At 55.1% G+C, this 21802-nt stretch overlaps 2 protein-coding genes across 2 annotated transcripts; both read right to left on the bottom strand.

Moving 5' to 3' along the window:
* Positions 1-7061: 7061 nt before the first annotated feature.
* OVCA2 (OVCA2 serine hydrolase domain containing) lies at positions 7062-8478 on the bottom strand. The gene is made up of 2 exons (XM_044676339.1): positions 8229-8478; positions 7062-7840 (listed from the first exon to the last, which is right to left on the bottom strand). Exons 1-2 carry the CDS (start codon positions 8395-8397, stop codon positions 7341-7343), a joined length of 669 nt encoding a protein of 222 aa, XP_044532274.1. The 5' UTR covers positions 8398-8478; the 3' UTR covers positions 7062-7340.
* A 23-nt stretch (positions 8479-8501) lies between these two features.
* Positions 8502-16963, bottom strand: DPH1 (diphthamide biosynthesis 1). Its single transcript, XM_044676338.1, has 12 exons — positions 16903-16963; positions 14525-14680; positions 14263-14326; positions 12706-12827; positions 12128-12285; positions 11911-12032; positions 10761-10829; positions 10190-10346; positions 9938-10038; positions 9221-9299; positions 8782-8934; positions 8502-8597 (listed from the first exon to the last, which is right to left on the bottom strand). The coding sequence occupies exons 1-12, from the start codon at positions 16961-16963 to the stop codon at positions 8511-8513; spliced, it is 1329 nt and encodes a 442-aa protein (XP_044532273.1). The 3' UTR covers positions 8502-8510.
* Positions 16964-21802: the final 4839 nt, after the last annotated feature.

The raw sequence follows: 21802 nt of genomic DNA, 5'->3' as shown, positions 1-21802 counted from the left end.
CAGAATCCCGCCTCCTATTCCCCCCCCTCCACCTCTCCCAGTTCAGCTCCCTCCCCGCTCCCTCCCCCCTCGGCCACCGGAACTGCCCCCTTTGTTCCCCCGCCCCCGCTGCAGCCTCCCACGTCACACTGGCTCTGACGTCAGGGGCCGCGTGCTGAGCCCCCATGCTCAGGCACTTTGCGGGGAGGGGAAAGAGGGGGGGGGAGCCTTTAATCCTGGAGGCGCGTCCGTCTTTCCCGGCAGCTCAAGTTTCAGCCGCTTGCCCCAGTCCAGAGGAGGAGGATTCATTCAGGTCCGGCCCGGGCAGCGCGCCGGCACCTTGGCTCTAGACTGCTTACTGCCCGGGCCACCCTCAGTAACAGTCTCCAGTCACGGCCACCGACGCCTGGCCCCCGCCCCTGGACACCCGGACGTTCCTGGAGCCCCGCAGATTCCCGCCGCCCCCTTCAACATCTCTGCCCCACACAGAACCTCGCTGGGCTTCTTCGCCACTTCTCTGCTGCAAAGTTTACTCCCTAGGGTGTTCCTGTGTAGCCCCAGTGATGTTCAGGCCCCCTGACCCGACAACGCAGATGAGACCCCCAAGGGTGGGAGGGTGTGGAGCAAGGGAGGCTTTGGGCTACCCTTCCCGCCAGAGGACCATCTTTGGAGCTGTCCGTGGTGCTGATCCCAGCGGACCGCTTCTCCTGGGTTGCTGGACTAGGGCTGAGCTCCGAGCCTAGACTGGGGGGCAGCTCGCAGGTGGGGGGGTTTGGGAGGGGTGTATTCAGACCCCGAGGGAAATGCCGCAGTCCACTCCCAGGCTACGGTCCCGAACATCCGGGACTCTAGGACCCCTGCCTGGAGAATCTCACGGGGGAAAGGCTAGACATCTGTGGCCTTAAGCACGCGGTACCCCCAAACCCTTTCGGGGCCCCGGGCTGCTCCACCTGAGCGCTCTCCCCCCGGAACTGCGCCGACCCTCCCTATCCCTCCCCACCCTCCCCCGAAACCTAGCCTTAGCCCCAGCGGCAGGCTCTGACGTCAGGAAGCTCCGGAGATGCCGTCACTCGCGCCCCCCCCGCCCCCGCGTCTCCAGGGCAACCGTGGCTTTCGATTGTTACTGTGGGAACCGGGGGTAACAGTCTACAGCCATGGTCGCCCCGCAGCACGCCCACGCGGCTGTTCCTCTCCCCTCCCTCCCCGCCCGCTTCACCCCACCCCTCCCCTAGCTGCGCGTTCATTCACCCGCCCCGCCGGAGAGCCAGGGGAGGGAGGTGGGGCTGTAGGCGGGGCGGTCTGAGGGGGCGGAGCCAGAAAGCTCCCAGACACCCTCCCACCCCCACCCCCCAAGGGTGAGAGGCAGGAACCAAACGTCTCCCGAGGCCAAGAATTCTGTCGTCCTCGGACCCCCCGGCGGCACCATTTGGGACCGGGGGACCCGGCATCCTCGAGTCTACGGCTAGAGGCAGCTTGGGGGTCGTCCCAGCGCTCCCCCCACCTCCAAAAAGGAGAGCAGCCCCAGACAAAAGCTGCCTGAAGACCGCGGCCATTTGTCACAGTGAGTCTCTCTCCATGTCTGTCTATCGCCACAAGTCTGTCTGGCAGGTGCGGCCATGGCCCGCCCCTTTTGCCCTTCCTGCCCCCTGCCTGGCCCCGAAGGAGAAAGCGGGATCTGGAGGGCAAGCCAAGCCCTTTCTGGCCATCTGAGCGCGCCCCCAAAGAGGCCCCGGGAGGAATAATCCCAGGAGCAGAGGAGGGAGGGAAAGAAAAGGGGCGGCGGCAAGCAGCCCATTCCCCCGGAGGCCCCGCTCTCCTCCACCGGCACTGCTTCTGCCAGGACCTGTCCGAGGCAAAGAATGGGAGACCAGAGAGGCGGGGTGAGTTAAACCAGGAACGCAGGGGCCAGGCTAGCCAGTGCCCGGGGGCGAGGCGGGGTGCTGCTTTGGAATGGGTGAGCCGGGGCTGTCCTGGTGGTCATCCCTGAGAGACCCTGTAAGACAGTCGCAGGCTGCGGGTTCGAATTTCCCTGTTCTACCTGGATAGGGAGGATGAGCTTTGCTTTTTTACTTCATTCCATCCATCCTGAGGCCCGAAGCTGCTAGAATGCTAGAGCGAAGAGAGATCGGAGACGTAAATGGGTCCAACTGACTCGTTTTGTTGATGAGAAAAATGAGATAATAGGGGAAGTGATCTAGTGATGAATTAGTGTCAGTGCTAGGATTCGAATCCAGGTTTTCTGACTCTTTCCTAATAGTTTTTTTCACTCAGTGTACCACAGAGGGAGCTCAGGAGTTTGGTTCTGTGAACTGTGGTGTGCTTTGTGGGTCTGTGAAAGCAGGGAATTAGAGATGAGAGAGAAGGCAGGGAAAGGAGGACCAGCGAAATTTGTGAAGTTATGACCTCTAAAGCAAAATGAAGAAGAGCAGCTTAGTGGCCTGGCCATGAGGCTGAGCATCAGGAAGAATCCAGTCTCAGACACTTTCTGGCTGTATGACCCTGGGCAAGTCACTTTACCTTGCTTACCTCCATTTCCTCATCTGTAAAATGGGCCAGAGAAGGAAATGCAAGCTACTCCAGTATCTTTGCAACCTAAGCTTCCCTCCACTCGATGGTCCAGACAAACTGACCTCTGTTTCCTCACACAGCACTTCCTTTTCTGTCTCCTTGGCTTTGGGCTGGCTCGTCTTCATACCTGGAATATACCCTCCTTTTTATCTTCACTTCATAGAATCTTGTTCAGTCATTTCAGTTGTGTCCTCTTTGTGACCCCATTTGGGGTTTTCTTAGCAAAAATACTAAAGTAGTTTGCCATTTCCTTCTTAAGCCCACTTTAGAGATGAGAAAACTGAGGCAAACAGGGTGATAATTGACTTGCCCCCAGGGGTCACCTAGGCCAGTAAGGTGTTTTAAATCCAGATTTGAACTCCAGAAGATGAGACTTCCTGACTCCAGATCCAGCACTATCCACTGTACCACCCAGCTGCTCACCACTCCAGTCAGAGAGTCAGATGCAACAGAACAATAACAAATTGGAGAAAGGTGATATCTTTGGCAGAGGGTGAGATATCATAGAACATAGACTTTTTAATCAGGAAAAAGCCTTTAGATATCTGGTTCCATTTTTTCATGTTTACAAAGGAGGAAGGCAAGGCCCAGAGTACAAGGAACTTACTCAGGAGAACCAGAAGGTCTGAGACAAATGATGAGGCCACTTTCTTGGGCATCCTTATAAGGCAGCCTAGAAGAGGGAAAATGCTAAGACTAGGAGTCAGGACCCGAGTTCTACCCCCAGCTCTGACACAGTCTAGCTGTGATATTCTGGTCACATTTGTGGGCCTCAGTTTCCCCTTCTGGTCTCATTCGTTTCCATTAGAAGAATTTTTTTCCACCCCTCACTCCTCTGCCAGTCATCTTACCATCATCTTCCTCATCATCTCTGGCATTAGTAGCATTTGATTTGCTGGTTCTCCCCAAACCCCACCGTCCAGGACAATCGAGCTCATCTTGAATTCCTTCATCCTCAAAGGTAAGCATGGCAGGCTTCCTTGAGGAGGACCCCACACCTACTAAGGCTCACCCTTCCTCATTCTCCCGGAGCCCTTGCCTCTCCACACTCAAACAAGGTTCTTCAGTGGTAGAATCTGATCTAACTGGCTTGTGCCCCAAGAGGGTACATCTGGGGTACACAGCAAGGGTGGGGGGAGGATGGTGTCTTTTGGTGGAGGGGGAATCCCACAGGAGGCCAAAGGTTAGGAAGGGGGGGGGCTAAAAAGAGGACGGATAGTGGCAAACATAAGGGGCCATATTGGCTTATAGGAGAGATGAAAGAAATGTGAATGTGCTTTGCCTTTCCCCAAACAGACTACTCTCACTGTCCTACCAGGCACTAAATTACAAATATATAAAACATGCAGGGGGGCAGCTGGGTAGCTCAGCCTAAGGTCTGACCTCAGACACTTCCCAGCTTGTGTGACCCTGGGCAAGTCACTTAATCCCCATTGCCTAGCCCTGACCACTCTTCTGCCTTGGAGCCAACAATATACAGTATTGACTCCAAGACGGAAGGTAAGGGTTATAAAAAACAAACAAACAAACAAAAAAACATGCACACCCAGATCTGGGACCAATGGTCAGAGAAAGGGGAAGGGGATTCAAACCAGAAATCTTCATCTCTGACCTGCCTTCAGAATGCTTCCTGGCAGGCCACGAATTATTTTTAAAACCCTCCTTAAACGCCTTCAGAGACTGCCCATTCTTCCTTACCAGCTGGGGCTATGTTTTAAAAAGAGGTTCAGTTCCAAATTGCTCTTGTGGGGTGGGTAAAGCTGGGTGAAGAGGTCAAACATTTATAAAAGCACCTACTATGTGCCAGGCACTGTGCTGGGGTATACAATGAGGTAAAAGACTGCCCCTGCCCTCAAGGAGCCTCAATCAAGCTACCAGAGAAGACAAGACACAGAAAAGTAAGCTATAGCCACGGGATAAATAGGAAAATGAGGAGAGGGAAAGCACTGAAATCAAGAGGGGTTTGGGGAAGGCTTCTTGGTGAAGGTGGGATTTCAGTTGGGACTTAGAGGAAAGCCAGGGAGGTCAGCCGATGGAATGGAGGAGGGAGAGCATTCCAGATAGGGGGGACAGGCTAAGAAAATGCCCAGCCAAGAAAATGTAGTGTCTTTATTTGTAGAACAGCCAGGAAGCCAGTGTTTACTGGATGCAAGAAGACTGGAAAGGTAGGAGGGAACAGATAATGAAGGGCTTTGAATGCCAAAAAAGAGCCGTTTGTATTTGATCCCAGAGACAGTAGGAAACCAGTAGAGTTCTGAAAATAGGGGGACGAAGTGACATGATCAGACCTATTTAGGAAAATCACTTGAGTGGCTGAATGAAGGACAAATTGGAAGGGAGAGACTCGAGACACACAGACTGCTAGCAGGCAACTGCAGTAATCCAGGGGGTGAGGAGATGAAAGCCTGCACCAGAGGGGTGCCAGAGGCAGAGAAGGGGGGATGGTGCATTTGAAAGATGCTGCAAAGGGGAAATCGGCAACCCTTTGGGCTTAGGATGACTCCTAAATTGGGAGTCAAAAAACTTAAGAGGATAATGTTGGCCCTCTACATTGAGGAGAATCTGGGGAAAAGATAACGAGTTTTGTTCTGGACATGTTGTGTTTAAGCCATATCAGACACCCAATTGGTGACGTCTAAAAGGCGACTGGAGATGTGAGATTGGAGTTTGAGCCAAGATGGGTAAATCTAGCAGAATTTATGTTTTTCCTCCTGTGCCTCCAGGAAGGGAAATTGAAAGCTAGGTAGCTCAATGGATATAGAGCCAGGCCCAGAGATGGGAGGTCCTGGGTTCAAATTTGACCAATATTTAAGACTTTTAAAAGGTAAAGGTTTAAAATAAAATCAAAATATTTCAATTACTCTGCCCCCAATCAGGTAGGCCAAAGGAACACAGGTCCTCAGGAGCTTGGTCCCTGGAATCATACAGGAAATATAAACAGCTCAGAACATAGGGCCATAGCCCAGCATGCAAGTAGTCCATCCACAAAGATCCTACCCTATGGTTTAGTTAGTAGTGATACAGGTTTCTCTCAGAGTCCTCTGGAAGGACAACATCACATGGTCCCATGGCTGAACAGAACCTTGGTGGGGTGGGGTAGGAAGCCACTCAATGCTTCCCAAAGGTTACGTCATTGGGCTCAGCTCCAGCTGCTACACAAAGGATCCCAGAAGCTGTTGGGTAACACAACTCTACTAGACGGGGATTTTCTTAAACTTCCCGGATGCTTTGCCTGAAGATCTAGGTAGCCCCAGTGACCCTGAAAAATGCCCTGGCCTATTCAGAGCAAGTGGAAGATGGTAAGTAGTAAGTGCAAGCAAGGTAAGGAGAACTGACTAAACCAAAACCCAGCAGCTTAGGCAGTACTTCAGTGGGCAAGAAATCCTTTTCTCTTCATCCACAGACAAAGCCTCTTCAGGACGGAACCAAGAGCAGAAAATTCCAACAAGAAACTCCAGGATGTGTGTGTGTGTGTGTGTGTGTGTGTGTGTGCTTTGTACGCCTGTCCTGAGGGCACATGAACACAGTGATTATCCAGAGCATCAAATTTACATTCATTCACTCAAAAGGCATTCATTAAACATCTATTATTAGATGGGACCTGGAGATACATGAGGAGCTTCCATTCTCTGATGGGGGGAGGGACCAAATGCAGAATCATTTCCAAAGGGAGGCACACTGGTGGCAAGGGGGGGGGGGGGTGTTGGATCAGGACAGGCTTTTCATGTAGGGAGGTAGCATTTGAACTAATAAGCTTTTAAGGAAGCTAGGGTTTGACAAGGCACAGAGGATAACCAGATACAAGGCTGGAACACAGAGTGTGCAAGAGGAAAAGAGCTTGATTGTATAGTACTAATTCTGGAAAGACAGGCCGGAGACCAGATTATGAAGAGCTTTACATGCCCAACAAGAGTTTGCATTTTATTTCCACAACCTAATATGGAGCCACTGGAGAGGCTTGGAGTAGGGGAGGAACCTGACCAAACCTGGCCTTTAAAAGAGATCTCAGGCAGCTAAGTGGAAGCAGGGAGTCAAATAGAGAATTGCAGAGTTTGAAAGAAAATGTGAAATAAGATGGTGAATGTGTGAATGGAGAGGGGTGGGGGGAGCGCCAGACAAGTAAACAGTCAAAACTACAACTGCCTGGATATGAACTTGAAAAATGGCATCAATAGAAATAGGAGGGTTTGGAAGTAAAAACTAGCCCTGGCTTGGAAAGACAAAGCTGTAGAGGTCGAGGAGTTTCATTTGGATCTGAATGATCATATGAAGATCACTGGCCAAGTGAAGTAAAAGCCTGTGATGCACCAACACGGAGGGTCCGACATGGTTGATAATCCCATAAGCCACTCAGAAGGAATGGTAAGAGAAGAAGCAAGGGAGAGGAGTTTACAGGAGAAGGGGAGTTGAGAGAGGAGACAAGTGCTCCAGAAGGTAAAGCTGCCAATTTGGTTGGTAGGAAGGCTGGGGTCCCATCATACAACCGGTGTTTCTGTGCATTACGGAAACATTTCAAATAGCAAAATGTATGCTTTATTGGGGGAGCAATTACATTTGTAACATTTCTCTGAATCCACTCTTTAACCCCACAGGTCAATCAGCCCATTTTAGGTAGTAGAAACCAGGGCACAGGAGAACTTGCCCAGTGCCTCTCAGCCTCCTTCATTCCCCTTCATCTGACTGCAGAAGGTCCCCACAGGAGGGCGGGCATAGTCTGAGCCCTAGGGCACCCACATCCGGAGATCAATATGCCATGTCACAGTGGTGTGTTAGGAAAACAGGACCCAGCGATCTCACTTTGTAAACTGGTCCAGGAACTTAAGGTAGACCTGGCGCTGGGGAGAAGCAGCTGGAATGAAGTGGCCGCCAGGGTGGTGGAGAGTGACTGCCCCGGGGAAGCAGCCAGCTAGTTCAAGACTCTCCTGCGTAGGGATGACTTTATCAGTTTCTCCCAGCACATGCAATGAAGGGAGCAATACAGGTGCCTGCAGGAAGGGTGGGGTGAGTTTGGGACTTCGGGGCTGAAAACCAGAAACCAAGATGACAAATCGAGGGAGAGGGAAGCGGGGGTCACCAGCCTGGCCCAGTGCACACACTAAGGCTGCTAAGGCTGCCCCTTGACTAAAACCAAGGAGTCCGTCCAGGGGGCCATACTTGGCCATTGCTTGCCCAACCACAGCCAAGGCTTCCTCCAGACCCCGGCATTCAGCTGGCTCTTCCAGGGCAGAGAATCCTGTTCCTTCTGGTTCTGAAAACCACCAACCTCGAGGTTCTTCCTCTGGGGTACAGGGTCCTATGGGAACATGACCAGTACAACACGGTGAGCTAGAGGGGCAAGTGGGGGGAACCTAGAAGGGAAGTAAAGATGATGAGGGGAGAGAGAGGCCCGGGCTGGAGGAGAGCCGGGGACCGCGGGCGAGACAGGGTACAAAGACCAAGAGGGAAAGGACGGATGGGGCTAGAGTGGGCTGCGGGGACTGATGGGGTTTGAGCGTGTGGGCAGCCGGCTGGGAATGAGCAAGAGCCCTCACGGGTGGAGGCCCTTAGCGTCCACCCGGGCAATTCTCTAATTCCGCAGAAAAGGCTGAGGAACGACTCGCATTCAGCCCAGCCCGGGCCAAGTGATGGGGCCGCACGTGACCGGCAATGGGCGGGGACAGACGCCGGCTCTTCTCACTCACCAGCTGCGGGGTCGGCCTCTGGGATAGGGTGGGGGCCGCTGAGGTACAAGAGTTCGGCGCGGCCCCGCAGAGCCTTTCTCAGAGACCCGGTCTTCTCCCGGAAGCCGCGCTCGCTCTGTCTAAAGCCGGCCAAGCACAAAATCCGCAGCAAAGGTGGCGATTCAGACATGGTGTCCCCTAGCACCGGAAACCGCCTGGCCACGAGCGGAACCGGAAATAACTAGGGGAGGGCTTGACTGGGGAAAGTGGGGCGGGGAGCCGCAGGAGAAGCCAAGAAAAGTGTCAGGGAGCGGGCGAAGGCGCCGCCTCCTCGCGGCAGGCGCAGTCACTGCAGCAGACGAGCGGAACGGCGGGCACGGGCCCCTTCAACTGAAGGAGAAAGAGACCCAATTACGGGAGGCTGCACGGTGCTCGCCCCGCCTCCTTTCTCCCGCCCGCGGTCCTTCCTCCCCACGGCCACGGGGCGGCAGCGTGGGTTCGCAGCGCTTGGCTCGGCTCCCGCCCCGCCCCACCCCGCCTCCGCGCATGCGCAGCACGCCCCTGCTAACCCCACCTGTTCGGACTGGCAGGAGGATGCAGCCGCCCTTGCCCCGCGGCGCAGCTGCTGGTTCGCGTGGTTTGCAGTCCACGGCCCCAGGGAGTTGCTCGCGTAGAAGTCCATGGGATAGGGCTGCTGCCACGGGATGTCCTTAAGGGCCACGGCTGCCTGGGGATGGGGGTGCCAATCAGCAGGTGCTGCCCACCTCCTGCCAACACCCCAAAATCCAGGGCCCCTGAGGAATCCAGGCATCTTCCCCCAAGCCTCCCTCAATCTCAGCTTCCTCATCATTAAGGGCGGGGTGGACAGGATGCCCTTGGACTCCCCTCCCAGTCCCAGGGGCCTTCCTGAGATATAAACACATTCTTTTGGCCTCCAGAGGCCATGGGGGGGGGGGGTCGGTAAGGACCTTCAACTTGCCCAAGGGGTTCCTCATGTACATCAAGGGTGTTACCTCATAGGGGGTAAGCATCGGCTTGGGGAAGGCTGTGCCCCAGTCAATGGAGAGGCGTGGACAGGCCACCTGGACCCACCTGTGACAAAGAAATCCTTCATGGTTCTGCCCCACCTTCTCTGCCCCTTTTCCCTGGTCCTGCCTAGCTGGGAGAATTCTCTTGGTAGCATTACCCCCCATATCCCCACATCCCCTGAAGATCACACCTGACACCCCTGGGACCTTGGACAAATCACTGCCCTAGGTCTGTCTCAGTTTCCTCATCTGTAAAAGGAGAGGCCCAGATGATGGCACAGATTAGCTCCTTTTGCAAAAAGGGAAAGCAAGAGGAATGAACTAAAGGCCCCTCTTCTGGTTCAGAATTTCCTCCCTCCTCTTCCACAAATGTGTTTGAGGCTAGCTTGTGATTTCTGCTGCAGTTCTGTGGAGCCCCAGACAAGCCTGTAAGCTCCCTGTGGGCAGGAATGATGTGCCGGAATGATGTGCCAAGCCTATGCTGTAAAACCTTCTGTGTCCAGGGCCAGCTGACCCATCCGGTGCTTAGTAAATGTCAAGTCTCTAATGACCCTGTTGTTGAGGCTGGTGCTGTGTGCGTGGGATTAGGTAGGGCACAAGTAGCCCCCAAGCTCCTGCCTGCTTGGGTCACACAAGCCAAAGGACTCCCTCAGAGTCACTGGAGGGCAGACTGGGAAGGCCTGGGGGGAGGGCAGGACTCACACATCCACTTCTGGGAATAGGCCAAGCTTGCTGGGGAAGATCTCAGAGAGTAGCAACCTTATGAACGGCAACCCCAAGTTGAGGAGCCGGGATTCCAGGTGCTGTGGAAGTCAAGTGAAAGGCTAGAGTCACAAGGATGGGCCAGAACTGGAACCCAAAGACCACCCATTTCTTCTGTCTCCCCAAACAACTGCTGGCTAAACAAACAGTTCCAGGAAAACCAGAAGTCACACTGGACATTCTCTGTCTCACCTCGAGGATCTTGGGGCTCCCCTGTCGGCCCAAAGTGCCTAAGATGAGGCCCCAGGATCGGGCGGAACAGGCAGCAGAGATGGCTTTCTGACGGGTAGCTTGCATGCACTCGTGGCCATAGTGCTCTCTGGATAAGACCTTGCTGTATGGGTCGTACCTGCAGAGCAGAGTGGGCTGCTGGGTCATTTTCTGCCCTCCCATGCCTGGCAGGCTGTGCCCAGACAGAAGGCTCCCTACCCCCACCCTCTAGTTCTTATGGCTCATACAGGCCTCATCCACCACCTGCCTCTGCTATTGAAGGCTAATTGAGAAGAGAGGAAAAGAGAGAGTCCCAGGGGTAAGGCAGGCAAGGGAAAGGAGGGGGAGGGTTGAGGAAAGCACTGCCTACCAGGAGGGGCAGCTGGCAGCAGCAGAGAGTCCAGGCCTCTTCCTCCTGCCATGCCTGATCCCTCAGCCCCCTGAGCTAGTCCTCAAAGGTGGCAAAGGAGGACAGAAGTAGAGAGCCCTGCTACCTCCCCAGCTGGTGGCCGGAGCATGCCTTGGAAGGCCCTTCACCCCCAGGTCCCAGTACCTGTATGCAGCAACACCTGGGTTGGCAATCATGATAGACTCAAGGTGGAAACGGCCATCGCCAAGATACCTGTGAGTGGCAGAAGAACACTTAGGAGCCCTCAGAGGAAGAGCAGAGATGAAGATAGGTGGGGGCAGGGGGAGAGGACCTCTCTCAACTCCTGATGCTGAGAAACAGGAGGAAAGGTCTCACGGCCAGACCAGCAGCCTCCATCCTCTTCTTTGGGAAAGGCTGTGATCTGCCCCTGAACACCGGGGTCCTTCCCTCGCCTATAAAAGGGCCAAGGTGTAAGAGAGTGTTCATCCCCTGGAACAGCCCGTTCCTAGACCCCTAGGGGACCAATTCAATTTTAATGAGCAGCTGCCCTCCATGCTGCCTCTTCCCTTCCCCCAGTGCTCAGAGGCCCCTAAGTGCAGGTACTTATCAGGGGAAGAGGTATCAACTGACCACAGGCGTCAGGGAAATGGCTACCACAGAGAGGAGGTGGGGGCAGGGCCAGGCCAGGCTGGGCAAGGATCGGGCCTGGGCCTCAGCCTGTAGAACTGGATGTCTATACCCTCCAAGGGACAGAGATACCAGGGGGAGAACTTAAGTCTTCACTTTGGGGAGAAGGGTCCGGCCCTGGGGTGGGGGGAGTTAAGAAGCACCTCGATCTCTCCCTCCCTCTTATCAGGGTGGAGAGTGAGGGCCCCTCCTTAGGGCTGGGGGAGCAGTTAGTTTCCTCTAAGGCAGTCTGCATTCACACAACATTAAGCATTTCCATTACCTAAAATAATTAGGCAGCAGGAGATGGTGTGCTCCTTCTCGTTAGCTGTCCTGACGCTAAATTAATGGGGCTGCAGTGTGGGCCCAGCCATTCGTCTTCTCCAATTACATCCCCACCACTTCGATCCCCCACCACCTCCCAGCTTCCTCACCTCCCAATTCCCATCGCTGAAGGCACCATCTTGCCTCTTCCTCACATCTTGAAAAGGACATTGGCCTGGGAGCCCAGAGAAGCCACTGTGTGACCTCAGTCAAATCATCTGTCCCCTACGTCTCTTTCCTCATCGGGGCTAGGCCAGATGAAATGGAGGGTCTCCTCCACCTCTCGGGTCACAGTAGATGTGTCTAGGGGTTCCTCTGCCCCCTCCCTCTCTGCAGAACTCACACAATGGCCTTCACCTCCTCTGAGAGCCGGGGAGATGTGCAGCCCAGGATCTCTCCAGGGGACAGGGGCTTGCACTGCGGGACAGACACTTTGTACTCCGATCTCAGCTCTTGGGCAGCTGTCTGTTGTGAGGCCAGGGGAAAAAAAACAGATCCTTTGTGAAGGATGGACAGGCCTGGCACCCCAGCTTTCTCCAGCTTTCTTCAATCTCTCTCACCTGCAAGGTCGAGACAAACTGAATGGTGCTGACCAGGGCCAGGGAAGTAGCTGGGGGGAAGGTGAGGCGAACTGAGTCGAGGAAGTGGGCGGTGTCTATCTGGATATCCACGAAAACATAGAGCATCCGAAGACCCTGGGCCGAGACATCGATGGGCACTGGAGGTGGAAGGGAATGGATCAGGACACTGACACCTCCCAAACCCCAGAAGGCTTGGCTCAGGGTAGCAGAATCAGCCCCAGAAGCCAAAGGGGAGGAGTTGGGGGGGTGGGGGACATTTCAGATGTAGGCACAGAGGCCCCTTTTCAGTCTGGCCCCCATCCCCAGTTTAGGGCCCTTGCTGCTTCAGCCAAGCTTTAGAACACCCACATCTGGGACAGCAGCTGTTTCTATGGCAACCAAATCCAAAGGATGGTTCCACCTGGGGATGGGAAGGCCTTGGCCTTCCCAGCAACAAGAAGAGCGAGAGACCAAAATGTAGGGGAAAGAGAAAATGAATGAGACTGCAGTGGAGAGGGAAGAGAGGATAGTGCGGAGCTGCCAACAGCACCCTTCTTGCCCCTGATGGTTCTTCGTACCCAGGCAGCTGTGGCCATAATGCACCAGGAAGTCGGCACCCAAGGCCCGGGCTGTGAAGTCGTCCACACAGCAGGCACCATAGGTCACATCCCCCATCACCAGGGCTTCTGCGTCTGTGAACCTGACAGGATGGGGGCCAATACAGAAACATCATCAGTTGGCCGTCCTTGGTCCCTTCTCAGTTCCCTCCTCTGTGGCAGGGAGCTTCTCCCGGCACAGAGTGGGATGGGCCCAGCTGCTACCACCCTCAGGCTTGGCACTGACATTGCTTGGGGGTGGCTGCCAGTGTCCTGTTGTCCCCCCACACATACACACACCTTCCTCCCAGCCCAAGCAGAGGAGGCTGTCCCCATTACCACATTCCCTATACAGACGCAACCCCAGATCAATTCAAATCAATACACTCACAGGTATGTTATAGGGCTGTGCAGATAAGGGCCCATCCAGAGAAAGGGGCATAGAGGAAGAGGCAGCCCAGGGGACCAGACACAACCTCTGCCAGCCCAAGCCAACCCACCCTGCCTCAGAGCTCCTGGCATGGGGGAAGGTCTGTGCCAGTCACCCTCAATACACGGCAAGCACAACTGGCATTCCTCACGATGTAGAGAGAGTGGGATCTGGACAGCACATTGCTGTGGACACCAGTGCCAGGCCTGAATCATTGAGGGAAGGAGGAGGGGGAGAGACACTGCCCCATCCCCACCTCCACTGCCAGGCCTGAATCACTACCGGGAGAGGGTAGGAGTCAGGAAAACCCTGCCAGAAACCCAGCAAGCCCTGCACCCCAGTCCTCTACCCGGGCAAGTATCAAGAGTCTAGGCTGACTCAATCAGGGAGAGCCTGAAATCCGGCACATTACCTACCCCCCAGCACCCCAAATCAGGCCCAGCACAGCAGCATATTATTCAGCTCCTTAAAATGCAGCCTGGGCGTCTGAGTCAGCCGTAGCACTTAATTTTTTATAGATTAAAATGTATGCAAATTGGCCCAGGCCCCAGAGAGCATCCCCAAGGGGGGGTGGGGGAGACTGGAGAAGTACATCTGTGGCAGCAGGATGGGGGAGTTGGGGAGGGGAGCAGCAGCAGGGGAGTGGGAGGTTCCCATCACGAGGTGACCTCCCCTCTCCCCCCTCACCCTTCCACCTCCCCTCTCAATGTTCTTGTGGTATGTTCCAGACAGCTCAGCACACAAGGCCCCCCAACTGTGGCTAATTGTATCGAGGAATCAGGCAGTGGGGGAAGTGGGTGTGGAGAAAAGCCCTTCTAAGCCGGGGCCAGAGAAACTGGCCTCCAGTGGGGGCAACATTTCTGTCCCCTGAGCCTCCCTGGGATCAGAATTGCCCTCTCCTGGTGACTAGAGACTTGCCCTTCCAACCTGCCAGGGAGGTTAGGCAAAAGGATCTCAGGTGGGGCTGGAGGCCAGGGGTGCCTGGACACAGACAAGGGGAGCTCAAAGCAGCCCCCACAAAGAAGATAGGTACCAGCCCAGATCCACCTGGCCACCCCCACTGTCCCAAACCTTGCTGGAGCAGCTCCACAGCTGGTCATCCGGCTCACCTTTCCAGAATGTCAACAATGGTGCAGGCAAACATGAGAAGGCCTTCTGGCATCTGCAGGGCAACTGTGGGACAGAGTTGGGAGATGGGGAATCAGGCTGTGCTTGGCTACAAATGACAGAATCCACAGGCACGTCCCACAGTCTTCACCACCACGATGCCAGGCCCAGGACAAAGGTCTGCCCCTGGCAGATCCTAGTTTACTGTATCTGGGCAGGATAAATGAGTCTTCACCACCAACCCTCCCCTTATCAACCCCTCACCCTTTTTGGCTTGTGCCTGCCGGACTCTCCAGATGGTCTTTGGGATCTCAAAGTTGTAGTTAGAGGGCAAGGCCTGGACAGCTTCTTTCAGCCGGGGGTCACCCAGGATCTCAGGGGGGATCTGATTGGCCAGACGGCCTCGGAGAGGCCCTCGACCTAGTGGTGCACAGACAACAATTGAGTCTTCCCATCTGTCCTCCCATTCTTGTCCTTAGTGGTCTCCAGATCCAAACATTCTCCAAGGACCCTACCTAGCTGTCTTTCTACACATCCCACTTGGGATTCTAAAAGTCGGGTCCCCAATGCTAGCCCCAGGAGAAAAGAAACCTTCTTCCTGTTTTCCACTAAACTAATCTTAAAGCTACAAAAACAGATCTGAAAGCCAGGAGGAAATTACATAATTAACTCCCATATTCACTTGGTGACTAGGAACTAATGAATATGATCAATGAGGTGAGGGCTGGTTTCTGTGTGTCTGAAGGAAGGAATGATCCCAGGGAGCCCAGCAGAGAGAACAGTCTTCAGTTTTGGGAGGACACTGACAAGTCAAAATTAAGTGACCAGAAGAGGGGGATTAAGATGATGAAAGGACTTCTAGTTAAAGTAGGAAAGTTTAGCCTAGAGACAACTTGGAAGGGGGAAGCAAGACATAACCATCTTCAAGGATCTAAATAGCTGTATGTAGAACAGGGATCAGACTTGCTCTGTTTGGCCCTAGAAGGGACCAACTGATGGAGAGAAGTGGCTGAGAGACTCTATGTGCCATGTCTCCATGTCTGCCACTCCAATCCTTCTGTGGTAAAAGCCAATAACCTTCCCCTACACTCCCCTATTCCTCTGGGATTGGCATGAATCCTGAACAGATTATAAACAATCAGAACCCTGAGCCAGAGGCCAGCTTCCTCTGGTGATAGAATAGGTGTGTGTGTTATAATCTGACATTTCTATGGGGAAATGCTGGAGAGAAATCTCACTCTCCCCTTGGCCCAGGGGGTGACGTCTAAAAAAATTCCATCATTAGAAATTGGGTTTGAAGCATTAGTGCTCCCTTATAGTGTTCTTTCATAATAGAAATGCCCCCCTCCTCAGAAGAGCAAGGAATAAAATCTGAAACAGCTGAGGATCCTCTGCCTCCTTGGGGAGGGAGAGAAGAACCCAGAAAAGAAAGAGCTCTGATGTCAAACTCTGCTCAATTCACAATTCTCCCCAGGGTCAGCCCTGCAGCTCCTTCTAGGAAGCAACTAATATATCCTGAGGTAAGCAAACCATGGATAACTTTAGATCAAATCTTAGAAATTTGCCCAAAAGGGGACAGCAAGGTGGCTCAGTGAATTGAGAGTCAGGCCTAGGTCCTGGGTTCAAATTTGGCCTCAGACACCTCCTAGCTGTGTGACCCTGGGCAAGTCACTTAACCCCCACTGCCCAGTCTCAATTGCTCTTTTGCCTTGGAACCAATATACAGTATTGATTCTAAGTTGGAAGGTAATAAGGGTTTTGGTTTTTAAAGAAAGTTGCCTGAAACCCAAGGAGCTAAAAGACTTGCTCATAGTCAGGCACTTGGTCGAAAACATAAGATCTGAACCCAGGTCTTCCTGATCCCACTTCCATCATGGCCATGAAGCCTTCAGTCCAGATGCTGATGCTCTGCGTTTTCATAATAAGAATCAGCCCTATTATTCCCCTGGGCCTGCCCAAGGTCGGGGTTGCTGGTGAGCATTGGTTGGGTTCGGGGTGGCTTCCTCTTCTCAGGGATGACCGCTTGGGGATCTTCAGACCCAACTGTGTCTGAGGCCCTGGACCCCAATGAACGGGTCCTATCCGAGGAGAAGTGGGCCGAGCAGGAGTCCCTCCCCGCCTCTGCGTCCACCAGACATTTGTGTCCAGTTCCCACGGCCACAGCCCGCCCTCCTTCCTCCCAAAGTGGCCTCTCTAGAGTTCGGGGGTTCTCGCCATCTTTGGGTTGTCAGATTCTCAGACGGACCTCGAAGCCCGAGGCGGTACCATGGGGAAGGGGAAGTGATACTGCTAGTTGCTAAGCGCTAAATTTTGCAACTACTGTCTCATTTGCTGCTCACAACCACCTGGGGAGGTGGGTGCTCCAATGACCCCCACTTTATAGATGAGGAAACTGAAGCAGGCGGAGGTTCCCTGAGGCTGTATTTCAAAGGTTAGATTTGAGGTCTTCCCAGGACTAAGAAGGCCCTAGACGAGGTCTGCTCCGCCCCCCCACGGTAGGGTAAACAGGGAGGGAACTGAGCATCTGGCGGGCGGCCCCAAAGGAGCCCGAGTACTGAGAGGGAGCTGAGAGAAGGATGAGGATCGCCCCCCCCCCGAAGAAGGGAGACCACGCTGGGCCGAAGCGAAGCCGCAGCACCTACCTTTGCCCGGGCCGCCCCGGATTGCCAGGCCCAAGGCCTCCGGTTCGGCCAAGGCAGCCATGGTCAGCTCTCCCACGTGGGTACTCAAAAGGCATCGCTAGACGAGCCCGAGTCGCCTAGCCCGCAGGCGGCGCCAGTCGATCGCCGAGAAGCTCGAGGGCGAGGGGCGGGGCCGGGATTCGGAGGGTGGGGTTGGGAAAGTGTGGGGTGTGGCTTGTTCTGCAGAAAGAAATTGCCCCAAGCCGCGGCGCAGGACGCAAGCCCCTGGCGGTCCAGCCCTGTCCGAGTTCCCTCTCCTACAACCTGAGGTCCCACGGCCTGAGGAGGACAGCGGGGGATTCTGTCCCTGCCTCCCCAGGAGGATATCCTCCTCCAGTGCAGAACAAGGACTCTTCCATTTAAACCGGCCGGTTCCCCCACAGGCCAAGCACAGGGTTCAATATTCGCTGGGCAGCCCCCTGGAGCCAGTCTAGCCCTGGAGGGTCACACTCTGTCTAGCCCAGTAGACCCGGCTTAGAGGTCAGGCAGGAAGGTCCGGGCAAAAAGAGGCTTTCCACCGCTGATCTGGATTTACCGGGATCCCAAGACCACCTGTCAATGTTCTCGAGCTCTACATTCTTCAAATCAGTGACCATGTAGACCCGGCCCGGAAGCCCAGTTCGGTTATTTCCTGTCGACTCCTCTTGACCCCTTTTGGGGGCGTTTCTTGGCAAAGATACTGGAGTGATTTGGCATTTTTTTCCTTCTCCAGCTCATTTGACAAATTGGGAAACTGAGGCAAACAGGGTTTCAGGCCCCTGAGAGCTGACCAGGTTTGTGCGTGATCTGGTCTGAGCCTGGGGTCCAGCATAAGAGGCTGGGTCAGGCTGAAGAATTCGGTAGCCCCTTGGGTGGGCCTGCAGCAGAGAGCCTCCCCTTGTAGATGCCAGAGCTTTCTGGCCTGCATCATTCTGCCAACCTCCCAGCCAGGCCTCTCCTGGCCCCTCCCCCTCCCTAAACTAAACCAGGCCTCTGGCCCTTTAAGCGGAACTCCCCGAAGCCAAGCGGCCTCAGGCTCCCCCGGAGGCCCTCTCTGCTTAGAAACCCCTAATTAAGGTGCGGGAGAGAAGGGAAAACAAGAGACTAGGTCTAGGCCCTGCCAGTGAGGGAGAAAAAAAGAACAGGATTAGGAGGCCTGGGAGCAAGCTGGCCGCAGGGGCTGGAACCCGGGTGAAGGGGCCCCGCCACCCTTTGATGAGTCCGCTGTGATATCAGGCGCCTCCTTCCAGCAGGACGGGCTGCCCTCATCGGAGCCCTCTCGTCCTGGGTGTTCCCAAGCTCTCGGGCCTTCCCCCAAGGGCTCCCCTCCTTCCCCAATAGCCAGCCACCCAGCAGGCACTTATTAGCTGCCCACAGTGTGTGGAGCCCTGAGCTAAGCGCTGGGCAGAGAAGGAAGAGGAAGAGCCCCTCTCCTCCTGAAGCTTGCCTTTGAATGGGGGGAAACGACCTGCACACATGGGAAGGATACACAAGCTAGGTAGGGAGGAGGCACACAAGGAGGCAAGGCCCTCACTGACAATACCCAGGGGTTCTCACAAGGGCCCTGGGAGGTAGGCATTGCCATTTTTCAGATGAGAAATGAATGCTTGCCTCAGGGAACATGTGTCCAAAGCTGGATTTGAACCCAAGTCTTCCTTTGAAACAAAATTCATCACTCTCCCATGGATTTACACAGCCTGATTTTTTTTTTTTTTTTTTTTTGCCATTGCAAGGATTTCAACGAAAACACCTGGGCTGTCTATGAACTGGTGATCTTTCTTCCTGTTCCCCTCTGTGATCCTGTCACCTGCTTTTTCAGTCAGGTTAGACTTCCCTCTAGCCAAGTTATCTGTCAAAGAGATGTGGAAAAAGCCTTCCTTCCCCCAGGTAGGAGCTTAAACTGCTCTCCTTTTCTTTCTTTCTCCACCAGGACTGCCTCAGTGATTTTGCCTCTCCCCTTACTCTGAAGGATGTCACATTGGAAGCCCAGGCACCTATGGGCAAACGCTGTCCTAAGGACACTGGTCCTGAGTACAGATGAAAAGTAATCTCTGGGGGAGGGGGGGGGCAGCTGGGTAGCTCAGTGGATTGAGAGCCAGGCCTAGAGACAGGAGGTCCTAGGTTCAAATCCGGCCTCAGACACTTCCCAGCTGTGTGTCCCTGGGCAAGTCACTTGACCCCCATTGCCTACCCTTACCAATCTTCCACCTATAAGTCAATACACAGAAGTTAAGGGTTTAAAATTAAAAAAAAAAAAAAAGAGAGAGAAGAAAAGTAATCTCTGGGCCTGGTCCCTGTCTTAGAGTTGAGGACTGAGCCTAGCACCAGAAGCAGATGCTACTAGGGCCCATCCTGGCCTGGGAATTGGCTCCTGCTCCCCCCCCCCCCTTTCCTTCTTTCCAAAGAGTCTCCCAGGGGTCTCTGAGCCCTTAGCCAGAGCCAGGAAGTGAGTGGTTAGGGCTGCTGAATGACCTTTCCTGGCACTGAGCGTCCTTAATTCTCCCTACGTCAGGCACCTGAGCCTGACCCAGAGGGAGATCGGTTGGTCTCAGCTCAAGTGGAGGAGAGGGGGTGGGGACCCCAGAATCTTTCTCTCTCTCGCTGCAGGACTCTACAGGGCACCTTCCTATCCTCTGGACTCGACAGCAGATCACACTTATCGCCCACCCCACCCCTCCTCACATACACTTAATCCATCTCTTCGCGGGGGCTCCTTGGGCCGAATTACTCACTGGCCTGAGTAATTGCCACACCTCGGGGTGGGCTCCATTAGTTCCCCCCCCCCCCCCATCTCATACCGCAACGCCTGCCTTCGTGCCACCCCCGTCCCTGCCCGGCCCGGACTCCACAGCCGCTCCCAGCCCGCGTGGGGACCAAAATAACTCCGGCCCCCACACTCTAACAAAAGCCAAAGTGAGGACCCAGCAGCTGTCTTTGCTGGGAAAGAGTCGGTGTACCCACTGACCGCACCCCCTCCAGTAGCTGGTGGGAGCCTGGGGAGCTGTCCAAACCAGGCCGTCTCGGAGCTCACCCAGAGCAACTGAACAACTGGTTTTAGTGTTCCCTCCCTGCCTCTCCTGAGCCGGCCAGGCTCCTCCTCGGGCTTCGGTCTCCAGAGAGCTGGGAATCCGAATAGTTCTCAGATCTGGGGGGAGTGGGCCCCCTTTCCTTGGACCCCAAAGCCCTCCTTTTTTCCCTCCGACACATACTGAGAATCCAGGCTGACTAGAGAGTGGGTTGAAGGGTGGCTGAGAAACCAATGGAAGAACAAACCCGCTTGGAATCTCGTTTCCACCTAGGACAGCTCCTGAAAGCCCCTCGCTTCCTCGCCTGTATTCTCGTATACTCCCCACCCTGGCCCAAACTCTTAGTTCTCCTCCCCACACCCTGCAATCTAGGTGGTCAGCATCCCAGCACGATACTCTAGAAGGGGAGAGCCGGAAGAGTTTATAAGCATCGATTCCAAATTCTTCATTTTACAGAGGAAGACACTTGAAGGGGGCTGCTAGGGAGGGGGACAAATGACTTGCCCAAGGTCACACACGTGGAAGCTGGAACCTAACTCGGAGGAAGGATGGTACCGTGCTGGAGCAGAACCTGACTGAGGACTCCCAGGCTTCTTCTCCCACGGGCTTTGCTCAGCCCACACCCCTTCTGTGCCTCCCTCCAGTTCTTGTCTAGGCTTACAGAGAAAGCCTTGCGCTTTGTAGACAAGTCCCTAAATTCCAGGTAACAGTGATGGGGTCTTAGCACCCTACCCAGCCCCCAGAAAAGAATGCTCCCCTCCCAGAGCCAAATGGGGCTTGTGGGGTAGGTTCTGACCACTGGTTTCTCTTCACGCCGCCCTCCCCAGCCCCTTCGCGGAGGTCTGGGGTTGGGTCCCTCCAAATGCCCACATGGGATTGCAAAGGTTTGTTCTGCCTCTGCAATATCAACCCTGTTCCTCCATTTGGGAGACTTTCTTTCCCCAGGCTGAGGCTTGAGTGTGCCGATGTGTGTGTGGAAGGAGGGGATATAGCGGTCCTGGAAAAGACCTGCCCCTGCTGGTAGCTCCACACTTTCCCTCTGAGGCAATCCTCCCAATTGGGAGGGAATGAAGAAAAAGGGGGCGCAGAGGAAGCAGGGACCCCAGAGGGCTGGTTCCGGGGCTGAGCTTCCTAGAGGATAGAGAAACCCGAGGGCGCAGGACTTGTATGGGCTTTGGATTGGGTGGGGAGCAGGGGGAGGGGTTGGCTTCCCCTTCCACCCTCGTTCCCCATCCCCCACCCTCTGCGGAATGTGCCATTCACGGCTCCCAGCCCCTTTCTCCCCGTGACCTCCAAAGCCCCGAGACCAGCTCTTGGAGACTGTACTCTCCTGCCTCCTTTGAAGTCCCTGGGGAAGAGGTCCAAAGGGTCAGAGAGGGGCCAGGGCGGGGAGGGACACGTGCGGGGTCAAGGCTAGTGATGGGAGGGTACGAGGGGCCCGGTTGGACAGGTGGCCCCAAGCCCCGGGGACACGGCGGGTGGAGCAGAAACACCTTGGGAGGCGCCGAGCGGCTGAGCGCAGCTGCCCAGGGAATAGGACGGCGCTTGGGCACCGCGAGCAGAGCGCACTTTCATAAATTTTGTATGGGAGGCGCTCCGTGAGCGGGGGCGGGGAGCGGAGAGAAGAAGGCGGGAGGGGAGGGCGGGAGAGGAGGGAGGGAGAGAGGGAGGGGAGAGAAGGAGAGCTGGGGGAGGCGGGGGGAGGAAGGGAGGCGCCCCGCTCCGCGGCTCCTCCGTGTCCTGCAAACGCTCGGCGGGCGCTTTCCTGCGAGCAGCGCGCTCCGGGCCAAGCGCCCATTTGCAGCAGCAGACCGAGGGGGCGGGGAGGGAGGGGGCCGTGGCCCACCGGCCAGGGG

This window comes from Gracilinanus agilis, chromosome 4, assembly GCF_016433145.1.
Source record: "Gracilinanus agilis isolate LMUSP501 chromosome 4, AgileGrace, whole genome shotgun sequence".
Taxonomy (NCBI): Eukaryota; Metazoa; Chordata; class Mammalia; order Didelphimorphia; family Didelphidae; genus Gracilinanus; species Gracilinanus agilis.
Note: the sequence above shows the minus strand (reverse complement) of the source record. Positions and strands in the feature narration are given on the sequence as shown.